The sequence below is a fragment of the Gobius niger genome, assembly GCF_951799975.1.
Source record: "Gobius niger genome assembly, chromosome: 5".
Classification (NCBI taxonomy): Eukaryota; Metazoa; Chordata; class Actinopteri; order Gobiiformes; family Gobiidae; genus Gobius; species Gobius niger.
The window spans coordinates 24,399,179-24,415,794 of NC_136856.1; the positions used below are offsets into that span (position 1 = coordinate 24,399,179).

Genomic DNA, 16,616 nt, shown 5'->3' on the forward strand with positions numbered 1-16,616 from the left:
ACAACATACAGGAAAGCAAGTAAACAATGTGTGTGAAGTGTTTTGCTCCAAGGCACAATGACAGACACAAAGTTTGGGCAATGTTCGAACCTCCACAAGCCCCTAATTCACCCATCATTTCAGCTAAATTGCGTTTTATTTATTAAAAGTAAATGCAAGCCAGTGTTAGACCAGAATGAAAGGAAGGGAGGTCACTCTGGGCTGTGCTAACGACCACTTAGACTTTATTCAATAAGCCGTTTGCTTCTTAATTAATGCTGTAATTAGACTTCCTTCCTCTCAGAGCCGCCTCCCTCCCTCTTTCACACATGCACAGGAGGGAGAGGTGGTGACCTTGTGACAACCTGTGTGTTCCTTGTTCAATGTCCAAGCACACAGGTATAGTCTCCACACACACACACACACACTCCTGAGACCTCACCATCAGCGCCCATAATGCCGCTGCCGTGCCTCCTTCTGACGGAGATAATATCTGAAAGGACTTCGGCAGACTAAATTCATCAGGGCCTGACCCATGCCAAGCTTAATGGCCATTAGGAATTAATTAATGAGTGTGAGGAGAGTCTGAGGAGACGGAGAGAGAGAGAACAATGAATGGTTACGATGTAGCAGGAAACTAAACATTACTGTGAGAGGTCACATTTCATCAAGGCTGAAGAAGCTAGATCAAAGCTGCAAAGGTTATGATGATAATTATTTATTGTAAGATGAAACACCGCCAGTAAAAAATAAAAAGATGTGTATATTTACTCTGAAATTTTTGCAGTATACTTAAATATAAGGATTTAAGGTATTTCATGAGGAAAAATATTTAATATTATGGGTTTGTTAAGTTGACATTTAACCTGTTATCTACCATGGGGTTAGGTTTATGGTTAAAGTACTCCATTTATGCATAACCAAATCTCAAAGAGTATTGACAGGAGAGCTTACCACCACTGTGTATGGAGTGAATGAATAATACAATGTAAAGTGTCTTTGAGTGTCCAGCGCTATATAAAACCAATGCATTATTATTATTATTAGTTTTAGGTAAATCTGTTACTTACCTGGGTTAGTATTTGAATAGGCCTAAAGCATAAGCCATAAAAGCAGCATATAAACAATAAAACGAAATATTCAATATAAGAAGGGGAAAAACATTGAGAATTTTGTGTCTCCGAGTGTGGGGGTCGGAAAAAAACTAACAAATCCATCCATCCATTTTCTTCCACTTTTCCGTTTCCAGGTCGTGGGGGCAGCTGTTGGAGCCAAGATCACATTGCACCAGGCCCTTATGGCTCCTCCTGCAGGTGATGGGTCCACGAACAAATCAAGAAATGAATATCCTCCTGGGACCTATATACCTACCTAAATGCCCATGCATTTATGTCCTCTGTAGTGGACATTGGTCTTGAGTCTGTAAGTCAGGCTGTTTACGTACAGCCTATCTGAATCCTATTGTCCTGCACAGAGGACATCCAGAGCTTTCTAACAATATATAATGCGTTGGTGTGGCTCTAAAGTTTGAGACTTTCCTTCAAAATGGCCACATTTTCATCAGTCAAATTTGATGGACCCAAAGTTACTGAGAAGCTCGTTTTTGAAAAATCTGAGAAAAAAACACATCAATCTCATTCATTTTTAGTTGAGAAGGTTTTTCTGTTTACCATTTTTTTTTACATTTAAGACAAGGCAAGTTTATTTGTAAAGCACAATGCATACACAAAGCAATTCAAGGTGTTTCACAGTTGCATTAAATTACAAGAAAGCGTAAATGTGTCACATTTAAGCCCTTATAAAAACATTTTCTTTCCATGTTCTCAGGACTAAATGTGTCTTCATGTGAAATTTTGAATTAATTTATGACAGTAGATTCAGACAGCTGTGAGTAGATGAGCTGAATGTTCAGTGTTAGAAAAGAACAGTGGAGTTTCAGAAGAAGAAGAAGAAGCATCAGCTAAGAACACAGCAGGCCTGGGTCGGTGCTATAGTGTCGATTATGGGGGAAGAACTCTGGGGTTGTTAAGAAAAGGGGTTGTGTGTGAGCACTTTGTGTGGTTCTGTTTTCTAAAACACACCCCATGAATGCTCTGTAACACACTCACATCCCACACACATGTCACACCTGTGAGGGGTCAGTGTCACTTTACATTCATTCACATGCATTTATTAAAGAAACTACAAAACATAATCATGATATTTTAACTTGACATTTAAAATTTATAATAATAAAAAACCTAAATTTTAAAATGTTTATTTTAACCCTTTCACTAAAATTAAGTCAAAGTCAAAATACATAAATCTTTTTTTTTTTTTTCAGGTCTTAGGTGGATATATCCAGTAAAAATCCTGGATTGAAGGCCAGAAGCTGTACAGCAGTCGTCCTTGGCCAAAGCATGGATACAGTCCTGCCTTTTATATTCTCAAAGTGCGCCTTGAAAGGACAGAGCAATTTTATATAGTCAAACACTGCCATCTTGTGGACAGACTTTTTAACTTCAATGCAATTTCCTTCTGCAAAAATAATACGGACTGAAGGTGGCGCCCGCGTTCAGTAAACGCTGAAGCCATGTCGTGAGAAGAAGAACCATAGCAACCGTCAACAAAGATGGCGGCTGTCTGCACTGTATTTTACTCTTTTCTTGTACATTTTTTCATTTTAGCAATTGCTACGGAGAATATTACCAGCTACAACTCAAGTACGACTATTTCTCCTGACCAGAACAGCACACTTAACTTTACAGACGTCGATACGAGCACAGAACCAACGCAATTTGAGTCCACAACCCCGACATCCACCAGCAGCCGCACCGAGCCGCCCGAACCAGAGCTGCCCGACGACCCTCTGCCCATGTCCGGCCAGCTTCTGCAGCCTACCACCAGCGGTAAATGACTGAATTAGGACCTGCTGTTTTGAATAATAATAATATATATTTTTTTAAAACTACATACCCCACCTTTAAAGATTCAAAGTAAAGTTGTATTAATGTGCTGCTTGTTTTTGTTCAGTCGCAGAGGTGTGTCCCTGTGATGAGCACAGAGACATTTGTGACATGAACTGCTGCTGTGACCGAGAGTGTGGCCCAGAGGTGGCACTGTTCACAGACTGCTCAGTGCGCACCGTCAGGTAACACAGCATCATTTATTTTCTCAAATATAACAAATGTGGTGGGATTTCCCGTTTACCGGTTTGTCTTTTTTTTTCAGAGGCAGTGAGAAGCTTTGCAACCGCGATGTAGCCTCATACTCTTTGGCCACTACAATTGACGGCTTCTCAGAACTGCAGTCGTCTGTCCAGAATGAGAAGAATTATGACACTTTTTGCATTTACTTTCACAATCGTAAGTTTGTGTGATTTACTGATACACCAGCAAGCCTGCACAACAAAGCCACTGTATTTCAAACTCTGAATGCCTCGTGTTGTCTCTCCTAGGTGTTAACGGACTGTCCCACCCTCCGCCGGCTCTCCCCACGGACAGAAACTTTGACTTGCTCTTTGAAAAGTTCAGCAGCTTTACTTTCAGCTCAGAGAGGAGTCAGACGTCTTCCATGGAGCCACAGACCTCATCTGGATATCAGGTGAGCCGCATGATAAATTGTAGATTTAAGAAAGTTTTTCATCAGAGTAAGTCTAGTTTCTCTGTGTGTTTGGCTTCAGTATGGGGATATCATGAGCACTTCAGTGGGCAATGACCAAAAAGACATTTTCTATCTTCCATCGTCTGGAATAACTATGGACTGTGTGGACACAAACCCTGCAGGTACAGTACACACAATACATTTATGACTAAAATGGATACAAATATTGGAACATATTTATAACAACATATGTTTGTTTGAAATATATGTTGTAAATAAATAAATATAATAGAACAACACCAGTACATGTGTGGTACGTTATGCATTAGAGCATTAAGATACATTAAGCATATTAAGTAAGTAATTAAAGCGTGTTGTACTTGACTCAGTGCATAACTTCAAATTATAGCAACGCCGCCCAAGAAGTGACTTCCTGTTTCGATCAAGCACACCAAAATAAAAGCACCATCTCATTCATTAGTTCAGCAGTTCATTAGTTCAACTATATTTCTGCCTAAGTATTAACAGACAAAACACTTCAAATGTGTGTATTTAATTATATTCTTGTAATGTTGCAAGTACCTGCTGAACTAATCAATCAGACGAGCTGTGTGCTTTTATTTTGCCATGCTGGATCGAAACAGGAAGTCGCTTCTTGGGCAGCGTTGTTGATTTGAAGTCAATTGAACACATTTTACTCAAGATCATGTTACTGTCATATACCATATACCATGTCATTGTTGCACTCTCCAACAGAACAGGCATAAACTTGGATGTTTAGCAACTTTATTCAGTCCAGTTCAGTAAAAATATTGAGGCACGCTAGGACCAGTGTCACCATAGCGCACACACCGGCCTCACTCACTACCACGAGTGGGCGTGGGCAACTTACTTTTGTGAATGAGCCCCACTCCTGGACTCCACCCATTGCGGGCTCCGTGATCGTATAGTGCATAATTTAAACACTTTTTTACCAATAATAAATAACAGTGATATCTACATTTGTCTTATCAATAGATAAAATAGATGGTCTACATCATAATACACAAACATCTATACAGATGTCTTATCACTGACCAAACTGTATTCATTATTTAAAAGTCAATGTACTATAATATTTTGTTTTGCGGTACGCCTGTTATACTTGTCTACAGCTTTCCTGCACAAACAAAGAAGTCGCTGCTCAAGGCGGGTGGACCTCCTACAGGACTGTGAGCATGTGGCGGCCCTGAGCATGGACACATACACCAGCATCCAAATCTATTCCGTGTGTTTTCTTTCATTCTCAATATGGATTTTCGTTTTCTTTGCCATTAACTAACCAACTTCCCTTTTCTTTGTTCCTCAGGATAAATCGACTGAGGCAGTGGCAAGTATTTTCACATTGTGGGGTTGTTTGACATTTGAGAACATGTTAAATATAGGACAAATACAAAAGATGCAAGTATTGGAAATATTGAGTCACTAAAAGCAGGAAGTTATCAAATGTTGTCATATTAACCCCGAATAGCTAAAACCTTTGCATGCTACAATTAATTTCACAGAGTACTTTGAAGTAGTCTAAAATGCCACATTAATTTATGTACATTAGCAATTATGATTGTTTTAAAGGCATAAATAAGCATAATTTAACGTCTACATTGTATTATTACAGCCTCTTCCTGTAGACGTAGTGTCTATAGTGTTGCAATCTTTAGAAGGGACTCAGACAGAAGTGCAGTTCAGTGAAGGAGAAAATCTACTTCCTGTTCTTGTGAGCCCAGGCTTGTGTGCCAATGTGGTGCTCGAGGTAAACCCCTCATGTGTGACCATCTTTCTAGACTAGTAAAATGAGCTAGAATCATGATAACAAAACATTTCTGCGTTTTAGGCTGTTTACAACGTCAAATACAACCCGGCTGGAGAGATCGTCAGCGTGGCTGCTTCTTTAGTGCTCGGATTTGTCCGTGACGCACCTATGCCATTTGTGCAGGCTTTCGAGATGATGTTTTCCCCTGTAGGATCATTTCTCTTTACTCAGTATTGTCTTTTTGCTGTTACATTTTTGCACTAAAGCATGATTTATATTTGTACTGAAAAGGAAGATGGACCAGAGGTGGTTATCCAGTTCAGTGGTAACCCTGGTTACGTGGTCGGGATGCCACTGGTGTCTGGATACAAAACAACAGAATATCCTTTCCAGTTAATTTAGCTTATTGTTTGTTATGCTACTCTTATCTAGATGTACTCATTTCAATATTGTTTTTCCTTAAAAAAAATGGCTTTTACAGGACTTTCTAGAAGCTTGAACCCCATAGACACACTGTCCCTCCTGCAGAGCTCCGTGGACCAGGACTGCTTGCGGGGCCCTCAAGTGCGTTCTCCAATTTTATTCGGACAGGATTCTATAACTGGGTGTACATTAAGGCAAGTCATCCTCATGTATTGGTTGTGGCATACTGGAATTGTTTAACGGTTTTGAAAAAGGCTGATATTTTGTGATCCGACAGACTGTCTGACGCCACAAACTGCACCCTGATCTCTCAAGTACTGCTCGATATCCTCAGAGGACCGAATTTGCCCCAGTTTGTGGCCTCCTTTGGAAATTCCCCCTTGGACAAACTGCTGGACTGGGTGGCTATCAAGAGAACGTTCAATCCTCAGGTAAATAAACAAACATGGGCTTTGACCGTTTTACCAAGGAGTTTCGAAATGCTCGGTTTTTTTTCACAGGACGCACAGGGCTGTGGCATCCCTCTGTCGCTTCATTTGGAGATCGAATGGACCAAATACGGGACCCTAGTGAACCCGCAGGCACATATCGTCAGCGTCAAGGAAGTTATCCAGACCAACTCAAGTCAACTGGTGAGGGGGGAAAAGGACACCTGTAGCATCTCAGTCTTTCAGATGTTGATGTTGGATTTCGGTGTGAGTGACCTTGTTTTTACCCAGGCTCTTCTCTATGGAGGCAGCAGTTTTGTACCAGTCCAGACTTCAGTGGCTTTCGTATCAGTGTCTGCTCCTGCCACTCCGGGATACAGAGCCATGCCCACCATCGACGCCAAACTGCCTTTTGACTTTTTCTTCCCTTTTGTATGACGCACAGACATTTTTAATTATTAGTATTATTTTCTACTCTCAGGGGAAGAGTCAACTTTATTTAATGGCAGCTCAAATGATGTGCACTTAATGTAAATAGGGCTGGGTACTGTAAAAAGCAAAAATAGCACACAAATATAACAGAAAGTACTAGTTTTGCTCAAATAAGTCATTTCTAAGTGGATTTTACGAACAATATTATATAGAGTGAATGAGGCAGACAACGTACTGAAGAGTTGTTTAGTCAGTGATATCATTAACCAGGTATTGGTAAAGAAAACATGTAATATTACCCAGCCCTAAGTGGAAAAACTTATTTCGAAGCTACTGACACTTGTTAATATCGTAAAAGATTATTTATTTGATTGTAAATAAATCTGTATTTTTAATGTACACATGATTTCATAATCCTTTCATTTTTTTCTATGTACACAATTTCACAGTGATAAAATATTTGACTATGTACAGACAAATTATAGGAATCATTGGTAACCTTCCAGGTAATGTTACTTTCATACACCCACAGTTCTGACGATGACAACACTCCATTGGAAGGTCAGATGTCACAACATGTCAACAAGCTTTGTCTTGTGTGGTAAGAAAAAAAAAAGCAGAACAGTAGTAGCTCCTGAAGCAGCTTCTTCATTTCGTCTTCTTTATGCATCTATATTGTGCTTTTTCAAGAGGGCTTGAAGTTTTTGGTTTTCTTGTTCCTATAATAGATGGAGAAACGCATTAGGCTTAAGAAGTTCAAATACTGCAATCTGAAATGTTAATTTACCAGTTTATCAGTGCGCGCCTGTAGCTCCGTGACTCTTTGGACGAGGTGGTCGTAGCTCTCCTTCAGTTTGTGAAGCTTCTGGTCGGCTCGAGTCTTCACCGACACCAGAACACCTGTGGCACATGTGCAAAATGTTTTTTTAACTTCTGTCTAGATACACTATTTTGAGCTTGTCAAAAAAAAAAAAAGCAAATTTCAAGCAGGTCAATAAAAATGACTTCATTTATTGCTATAAGATTCTCTCAGGCTACTAGCAACTAACATTGTAACAATCTTTTTTACAGTTCTTCTGGCACGCTTGTCTGTCTGTCCGGATTTTTACTAAGTTAGAAAATATTAACTTTTTAGATTGCAAATTATGTAGAATCTAGGTACTAAGGAAGCCTACTAATTATTTAGTACCCTCTGTAGATTTATTGGTTTATTTGGTAGGGACAGTGCATGTTAATATACACACCGTCGGCTAATTTCCATCCATCCTCCATGCACACTCTCGTTAATCCTGGCCTGTTCCTTTTTAGTGGAAGAAAACGCAGACACGAGGAGAACGTGCAAACTCACAGAAAGGCCCCGTCCCTGGTGGGAATCGAATCCGGACCATCTAGCTGTGAAGCACGAGTGCTAACCGCTGTACTAATGTGCCACCCATGAACTAGGAGCTGAAGACGTTTCACTTCTCATCAATTCTGAGGTTCAACTAGTTTGGAAACTGCAAGTCATTATGAACTTCTGCCATTTAGATACAGAAAGTAAAAGAGAGAAAAGTAAATCCCTGTATAGCAATGCTACTAATAAAGCTCCAAAGTGTGTGTGTGTGTGTGTGTGTGTGTGTGTGTGTGTGTGTGTGTGTGTGTGCGTGCGTGTGTGCGTACCATTGATAATTCTGGCCACTCTCCAGAGCCGCAGCAGGATGAGCAGACCCATGCCGTCGAAGGCATCCTCTCTGAAGACAAACACCACGTCCAGCACGAAGGACACGACCACCACCACTCCATCAAACACCTCGAACTTGTGGTAAAAGAACTCCAGCCGGTAAGCGAACAGCTTTCCTATCAGCTCCACCACGAAGAAGGTCAGAAGAGCCAGGCTGAGGTAGTGAAACACCTGCAAACGAAAATAGACTTGGTAATAGGCATCTGAAATACAGTATGGTTTGTATAGCAACATAATGTGGATTCTAATATAACAAGTGACACATTCACTTCCAGTTTGGACACATAAAACTTGAAGACTCTTTTTTTTTGGTCCAGCTGGTGCTTATTGTGACGTGGGGCTGCACGATGTATTGCCTAAGTGTGATTATTGTTGAGATTATTACTATTACAGCCTTGTTCTGGTTGAAATGTATTTATAATTTATTTATTTCTTTTTCAAGCCTAGAAGATCTAATCGAATGTACAGTGATGAAATGGTTTCCTACAATATCCCATATATTACTGTAAACGCAATATTTAACATAGTTCAAATAATGCATTTTTTCTCATATTGTGCAACCCAACTGAAGCATATTTTAAACAATATTTTCACTATTTTTTGTAATTGACAAAATTCTATATCAATGGTTGCAGCTCTCTGATCAACTTGATAGAATTAATAATGTTTCTCTCTTGTTTTACTGCAGGCTTATTACCATTGTCTTTCTTCTGTTTAAAAATGACACAAATGTTTGAAAATGCATTTCTTACTTCAGGAGCAGTGTGGCCATGTTCCAATTCAATAATGGACAGATCAATCAGCAGCTCAGCCAGGACAAATATGGCATCAAGGATAACCAAGCACACCACAGCCACCTGGAGGAAAGATCATAAACCCAAACAATCATAATACATAGACCAGGCACATGCAGACAGGGAGATGTACCTGGAAGCGCTCAGAGCTGTAGAGTCTCTTCATAGAGTCCCTGAAGGTCAGAGCAGGAGGAAACTGTCCCGTTGCTGGACTTAAGTCTTCGCTGGTCACATGCAGCTCCTCATCCTCCAAAGGGACAGGCTGCTGGTCACCCACAGTGGTGAAATAACGCAGGTACTGAGCCATGGCACAGCAGGGGCTTCAAGGGACAATTCCCCTGTTTCCTCTCCAGAAAAGAAGACACAGCGTAAACAGATGGTTTGTATTTGAGCTCGAAGTTGACAGAGGCAAAGGTATAGTCTTGTCAAAGTGCAAACTCATATGGCAAAGAACGTAATGGGTTTTGCAGTTTATGTAACCAGCATCCGGGGGATTTCTTCACATGTGTGATCACTGTTTACTTCTCTTTTTCTACGCTTGCCACATGATATCACAGACTAGTGTTATTTAAAAAAAAACACTAGTCTGAAAATTGATACAAACAGAAATTACGCACAAATGTGCGTAATGCGTAATTTTGTTGTAAACACTGATGGCAACGCGTGTTTTACCGCTTTCATGCATCAAAATAAAGTCTGCAAGACAGGCCAGTTTGTTTATATCGGTAGAAGTGTCCACTTTGTAAACAGTAACGCAGAAATGTCGGTTTGATGAGGCACGTCTCGTGATGAAACATCAGTCCGTTTTGTTTTTTGCCAAGCAAGCATTTTGAGCACAATACTGTGCAAGCTGTCATTTTACAAAGACAAAGGTACAGTCACCATTTAATATAGTCTCGGGAACTTACCTGTGATTGCTCGTTTATAAAGCCTTAACTTTGAACCAAAGAACGTTTCTCAAGACATTTCTCCAGTCCTCAAAGTTTAGTTGAAGCAAAAACTCCGCCTCCGTTTAGGACTCAGCCCCCTTTTCCCTTTGGACCAGCGGTCAGCAGACTCAATACGCATCTTTACACGATTCTGAATAGTCATAGCCAGGTCAATGCTTTTATATTCTAAGAAATTTACTTAAAGCCCATAGCGTCACTTATAGATTTCATACATTCTTCCCTCATGCTTCTTACTGCCCATTTGTTTTTAAACCATAATATTTACCTGCAGCAGTAATTGGCCAATCCTTATACCAAGTCATCTCTGCGTTAGAGCTGAGAATGCAGAATCCTATTGGTCATGGGCAAGATTTTAATTCTTAGCTTTTAGAAAGGAAAATAAATCCCTTTTCAGTCTCAAGCTGTGCTTGGGCTTTATAATACTCAGATCTGCAGTGTTGGCGTTTTCAGTCAATATTTGTTTTTAGACATATCCATTTCAGCCGTTTTACCCAGTCAATTATACTTTGTGTGAAAAAATCTGAACCACTTCACTATAATTAAACATTTCTGAGGGGTATTCAAAAAAATAAAGGAGCAACAAAATACAAGTGCATATCTTTAATGTTGAAATTAAAACAGTCAATACAGAGCACTAAGGAAAATTTTGTCAGCACAAGTTCTGTGTTCCACGTCAACTCGAAAGTCTTTAGTTCACAAGGGACGATCAGGTCTTTCTTCACCATGTTTAACGTCATGATCTGGACCAGCACTACAAAGAAAACAAATACATTAAGCACAAGCTTCTGACAAACGCAGGGTAATTTACATAAAACATAGTATAAACTGTTTCAGGTCTTCAGTCAGGTTTTGGTAAACTGTCTTAACTTAAACCTGTGCCAAGTCCTGAAGTTGTTCTCCCAATTTTAAGATTCCACGACAGAGATCAGGCTCTGACATGGCAGTACAGATTGGGTTTAGACCTTAAACATAAAGAATTACTTACCATCTGTTTGCAGGTGTGGTTCTTTCAAGCAGCTGTAAAGAGGGGGAGGAAGAAAGGAAAAAAGGGAGAAGTAGTCAGAATAGAGAAGTGCTCAACCACATCAATACTGTTCTAGTAATGCTCAGATTATTCATAATGTTCACCATGTATTAGGTCAGCATGATGTGTTATTTCAATCATCACAGCAGTGACTTAGCACTTTAAGCATTTATAACACTCACCACTCAGCTGCAAACGCCTTCACATGCTTGAGTTTGGATTGAGACCGCAGACCAAGCCTACACAGAGCATGAAGAAAAAAATAAATACAAAATGAACACATGAGCCTTTTCTGACCAGAGATCATTACTAGCGATGGTTATAGTGTGCGACCCGCTACTAGGCCCAGCCTGATAGTTGATCAGGGTTGGCCACTCTCATTGGGCCGTGCCCTGACGCACCTCAGCAGCAGATTCTAAAACAGAACCCGCAGAGCTGAGGATTAGAACAGGGACTTCATCTACCAGCCCCGTAACACTGAGCCAGACACCGGAGTCTGGGCAGCTGACTGAGAACTGGGAAGGCAGGATGGGACAACACGTGCAGATTTCTTACCCTTTGGTCAGCACCACGTGTAGAGTTTTGGATCCACGTTTATCCCTTGATAGTCAATCACATCTTCAGGTTAGCTCAAGGGGGGATAAAACGTTCCTACAGAAACACAGAACCAAACATTACATTAGTGATGTAGCAAACATAGCCAACTTGTGATTTGAGCATTTTACTAAAACGGCACATGTACAATATATTGACTTATTCAACTGAAGTCAGTTAGCATGCGATGGCTCACAAGGCCACACAGCTAGTTACCAATAGCATTTCAACCCAAGATGCTGCTCCCTCCATGGAACCCACGTGCCGGTTTTTCATAAAGTAGCTTCAATAGCTTCAAAGACAGGCACGTGCTGCAAACTAAAGTTTCTTCAATAAAGTATACTCTAATACTTTGTCCCAAAACAAGACTACAACACATTTTAAAGCTCAAAAACTTACAATTAAAGCGAACGCATGGACAAGGCCCGGGCACGGCATGGTTGAGAGACACCGCCGAAGAGAATGTGCGGAAGCAGGGAGCACGCTTTTGTAGGAACAAGGCGCTATGGATTGTGGGTACTTGAGTTTCTTTGGGTAATGATGAAACCACGTGGTCGCATGCCTTGTAGCTATGGATGTAGCAGGTAAGCGTAATCATGATAATAATGATAATATAATGATAATGATAATAATGTATATGTATAACACTCTTTAAGGTACACATTATTTTATATTTTATTCATGAAAACTTTAAAGCAGCCGGCAAAAAAAACTGCTAGGATCATGCATTGCAAATTCAAATGATTTAATGGACTTTAAATCTGTATTTATTGTGTTTTTATTAAAGAGAAATTAAGATCTAGTTGCAACATCTCATCTTACAACAAATGTTTCACTTTTTTCAGTGTTAATAAGACAGACAAGTGGAATAATAGTCAAGTCACAGCGACATAATTGCTGGGATAGTTGTGGTGTAATTTGCAGAGTGCACGCTCCTGTGAAAAGATAACATGCTTTATTATATAGATAATGTTATAAAAAATAAATTAAATAGTGTTAATCTAACCTGTTGACATTATACACAATAATACTTTTTACAGGGGTGCTCTTGGGGCCTGGTGCTGGGTGAAAGACTGGCCCCTGATGGGTAGACCTGGAACGGCGGACAGTGTATGGATCCGCCGAATGTGACGGGTAAGTATCAAAGGTCCCAGCCTTCATTCCTCCAACCTGATTACACAGACAGATTTTTAAAAAGTCATCAATAAAGTTATACTCTACAAGATAAACATACCTTTTTACTTGGAGATGTGGGTTTGAATGGAACCTGGTGCGCTTTCTTTATGGAGGGGAGTGTCTTGTGCGCAGGTGGCGAGGGTTTATTGCTGCGGTACGGATTGTCCTGAAAAAAGTCTTTTGGATGGAGGTGGAGTCTGAAGGGTCCAGCCTTTTCTTTGGAGCGATGAGCAGCAGTCTCTTTCTTCAACATATAGAAGGACATTATTGGCAGCAAAGTCACCACTTATTATGTATGACCTTTGTTATTGTTTGAGAAAAGGATACTGTAGTCTACACCGGCCTTTCTCACTGTACTGTTTTGGAGGTCACACCTACATTAGTGTGTTACCTTTAGGAATTCCTTGGCTCTGTCATACGGATCAGAAGCGTATATCTCTATGCCAGAAAGGGTCACATTAGGATAGCTGGAAAAACACAGGTTGCAGTTTGTTACAGTAATTAAATTACCTTCACTTAAAGGCATTTCCTTTACTGAATCAACAAAAAATATTGTATGTTGTAGGGCTGCACAATTAATCCCAATTGACGCAAAATCCCAATTTCAATTGTCACAATTCACTAAATTGGAACAACTGCTATAATTTAGGCGCTGCTGAAAATGTTTAAAATATACACTGCAAACTGAACTGTGATTTTAAAACACCAATTGCAAGTGTTTTTTATTATTATTATTATTTTTAATTAGACAGTCACATAACAGTCCAGAGTGAAAGTTGAGAATCTGGAGGAGCAGCATCCAGGAAACTGTCGGATTCAGGATTCGAACCCAATGGTGGGTTATTACATGTCCTAAAAGGTGAGATGTGCTTTTGCCAGCCATAAACCTGTAACCGCTGCCTTTCTTGCCAGGCGAGGTCATAATGTTGCGCCCGGGCGACTTGTGGAGTTTGCGGGGCAGTGTCTGCGGGCTCATGGCTTCCATCGGTCCTGACAGTGTCCCATGGTAACTTCCTGATCCACACCTTCAAAAACAAGCCGGTAAGTTTATCTTCAATTTATTATGTTGAAGTCTGATACAATAAACAAAACAAAAATAATATATTTCTTTATTCTGGGAAAATCTACAGTCAGTTATGTAGACAGCAACATTTCTGCATGATGGACAATGAATGAATTCACAAATTTTCTGAATGCTGTACATTTTGTGATCAATAGGTATGTTATATATGGTCTGGACTTTTGTGACAGTGAAACTTTAGGGTTTTCTTTCTCCTATTATATCAAACCATTTTATATATGTCTGTTTTTCTAGATATTATTCTAGGCTCAGGGTAGAATGTTTACTAATACAAAATACATTTGTATGATTTTACTAAAAAAATTTACAAAAGTAGATCATTTGTGATGACTCACGGTTTCTTGACCCCATTGGAGGGCAGGAACGCTTTTCCCAGGATTCTCTTGGCCTGCTGGTTCCGGTACTGGCGGGTCAGTCTGATTGGGTCATTGAGCGCCTCCCGTTCAAATATCCGGTTGAACGTTTTCTCAAAAAAGCCACTCTGCAGCGCACAGCGTTGTGTCGAAGGGCCAGCTTGCATCTGCCGACTGCGGTGGGCCGACTCATTAAAGGGACCTACGTCAATCGGAATCTTAGCTGCATAGTTGATTCACATATTAACATGTTTTCTTACTTACCATGACATGGGTGTTTCCTTTATTTATTTTTTTATTTGGGACTAGTAATGTCATTAGATTTTTGTTTTGAATTTTGTTCAGGATTCAGTACAGCACGTATGTGCACTGATAATGGATAGATGACGGTAAAATGAATTGCTAATCTGTTATAAGAATTCTATGCTCTTCAGAACATGTTTGCAGAGGTCTAATGTTCTTCACAGTATACACAACAATAGAAAAAAAGGTCTTTTGTTCATGGCAGAAGACATTATGGCTGGGTGCTGCCAACAATGTTTCGATGCATTTTAATCCCTATACAGATTCCATGATACGTAATAGTGATATTAATATATCTTAAGAAAATGATCTTATTGGTGCACTGGAGGTTTTTATTACACACAGTATTCTTCACAAAGATGCAACCTTACATATAGTGAACACTATGCTCTTGTTAGTAAAAAAAAAAAAAAAGTCCTAAATTTTGCAGTTAACATTAAGTGTCTCTCGACTCTCGTGAAAAGTAATATAGGTACTACAAATCTTGCTCACGGTTGTTGCTGGGAGGGCTGTACTTGTCCCCTATTGAGATGTAGCCCATCTCTTTAAAGATTCCCAGGCGCTCCATGTCACTCTTCCCTTCAGCAAATGCCATGATTGAACTCTGCAATCACAAGAATACATGACACGCACTTAAATAACACTTAGCCATTTGTTTGGATAACATACCTGTAGACACCTGATACTCGTCCTGTATCTGTGTCCTGTGTGTACGGCTGGTTGCCATGGAGAAGTTAAGTCAAACCCATGTCAGGCAAGAGCGCCTTCCTGGGGGTCATGCGCCTTCAAATTAATAGCTGCTCAATGTCATAATGGGAGGAAAAAGACAAATATTTAATTTAGGAGTTAGTGGCTTCCCAACAAAATGCCATAACTTATTTGGTAAACTCAGCTCATTGGACAAAAGCTGTTTTTTGGGATACAAAGATCATTCAAACCACTTTTATACATTAATCTGTTGTAAATAGTGCCATATCTCTAATTGAAAACAAAATTAAATATCACTTTAACCTAATTTTAATACTATGTAAAAGATTTTGTATCCGTCTCATAGTAAGTGCAGTATATTTGTCTCCACCAGGGGTCAGGCCAGGCTCGCAGGTCCTCCTCAGACAGCTTGTGTGTTCCCCTCCACCTCTCCATCCACCTGGAAGTCCTCAAATAGACCAAGCAGGTCCATGTGCTCTGGCCCAGTGCACTTATGATGAGAGGCAGCTGATAAATGTCCAAAGCAAAACGTAGAGGAGAAAAACATACAGGTGGCTCACGACAGCAAATGTCAAACTGCAATATCGATGTAGAAAGCAATGATATTGAAGACCTTTATTGCCTTATATCTGCTGTATCTGGATGAAATCAAGTTGTTTTTTTCTAAATGTCAGTTGCCGCAATATATCAATCACTGAGGTCTTTCGTCTGACTGAGATTTACAGAATCTTGCCAACACAGCCTAAAAGAATAGAAACACAGATATCCAAAAATTCTGTTTTTCGTCCTAATTTTCCTTCATTTTTTTTACGGCTGATGTTTGTAGTTAAGTCTTGGTTTGACAGAATTGGATTAAATATATAAAGCTTACAATTTTGTATGCATGTATTGGAGGTCAGTGTACTCAAATGGTTTGATTTCAGCTCCTATATTAACCCATATGGTAATTGTCAAATCCATGCATTTTTACGAATTCTAGATAAATCAAACTTGGCTTTGAAAAAAGTATCTTTCTACAGTGTTCAGTTGAGCCTCCTTTACTGAAATGATTAGGCTACACTGCTCTATAGCTTCTTTACACTTACAATACCACTGACTAACGACTGAAAAAAACTTCCCCACCGGTGCAAGTTACAGACTGATCTCGACAAATTACCATTCCTTTTTTCATATACTGAACGATAAGTCAATACAGTAATTACTGTGACGGGCCCATGCGAGGATGAGATAACATGAAGCTGAGGGAGAGTGAATTGTCCCGAGACTTACAGATAGATAGG

At 39.8% G+C, this 16,616-nt stretch overlaps 3 protein-coding genes and 1 long non-coding RNA gene across 5 annotated transcripts; 1 reads left to right on the forward strand and 3 right to left on the reverse strand.

The window, feature by feature from the left end:
• The first annotated feature begins 2,554 nt into the window (after positions 1-2,554).
• LOC306963597 (tectonic-1-like) lies at positions 2,555-6,954 on the forward strand. Its single transcript, XM_079557173.1, has 14 exons — positions 2,555-2,867; positions 2,992-3,109; positions 3,190-3,323; positions 3,416-3,561; positions 3,641-3,743; positions 4,716-4,828; positions 4,910-5,005; positions 5,210-5,350; positions 5,432-5,557; positions 5,642-5,747; positions 5,832-5,967; positions 6,051-6,204; positions 6,274-6,405; positions 6,493-6,954. Exons 1-14 carry the CDS (start codon positions 2,591-2,593, stop codon positions 6,637-6,639), a joined length of 1,929 nt encoding a protein of 642 aa, XP_079413299.1. The 5' UTR covers positions 2,555-2,590; the 3' UTR covers positions 6,640-6,954.
• A 133-nt stretch (positions 6,955-7,087) lies between these two features.
• hvcn1 (hydrogen voltage-gated channel 1) lies at positions 7,088-10,142 on the reverse strand. 2 transcript variants are annotated; one of them, XM_079556573.1, is made up of 6 exons: positions 10,056-10,142; positions 9,281-9,494; positions 9,106-9,210; positions 8,293-8,524; positions 7,421-7,533; positions 7,089-7,352 (listed from the first exon to the last, which is right to left on the reverse strand). In XM_079556573.1, the coding sequence occupies exons 2-6, from the start codon at positions 9,452-9,454 to the stop codon at positions 7,296-7,298; spliced, it is 681 nt and encodes a 226-aa protein (XP_079412699.1). In that variant the 5' UTR covers positions 9,455-9,494; positions 10,056-10,142; the 3' UTR covers positions 7,089-7,295. The 2 variants fall into 2 exon arrangements, with proteins under 2 accessions (XP_079412700.1, XP_079412699.1); XM_079556574.1 differs by lacking the exon at positions 10,056-10,142 and having other exon boundaries at positions 7,088-7,352; positions 9,281-9,611.
• Positions 10,143-10,714: 572 nt separating this feature from the next.
• LOC306963380 lies at positions 10,715-12,211 on the reverse strand. Its single transcript, XR_013792906.1, has 5 exons — positions 12,115-12,211; positions 11,677-11,772; positions 11,304-11,360; positions 11,083-11,114; positions 10,715-10,848 (listed from the first exon to the last, which is right to left on the reverse strand). It is a non-coding gene; the product is annotated as an uncharacterized lncRNA (long non-coding RNA).
• Positions 12,212-12,595: 384 nt separating this feature from the next.
• Positions 12,596-15,345, reverse strand: cfap96 (cilia and flagella associated protein 96; the record flags this gene model as incomplete). Its single annotated transcript, XM_079557174.1, has 8 exons — positions 15,298-15,345; positions 15,121-15,232; positions 14,308-14,527; positions 13,779-13,916; positions 13,283-13,358; positions 12,950-13,135; positions 12,722-12,885; positions 12,596-12,650 (listed from the first exon to the last, which is right to left on the reverse strand). The coding sequence occupies exons 2-8, from the start codon at positions 15,221-15,223 to the stop codon at positions 12,596-12,598; spliced, it is 942 nt and encodes a 313-aa protein (XP_079413300.1). The 5' UTR covers positions 15,224-15,232; positions 15,298-15,345.
• Between the last annotated feature and the right edge of the window lie 1,271 nt (positions 15,346-16,616).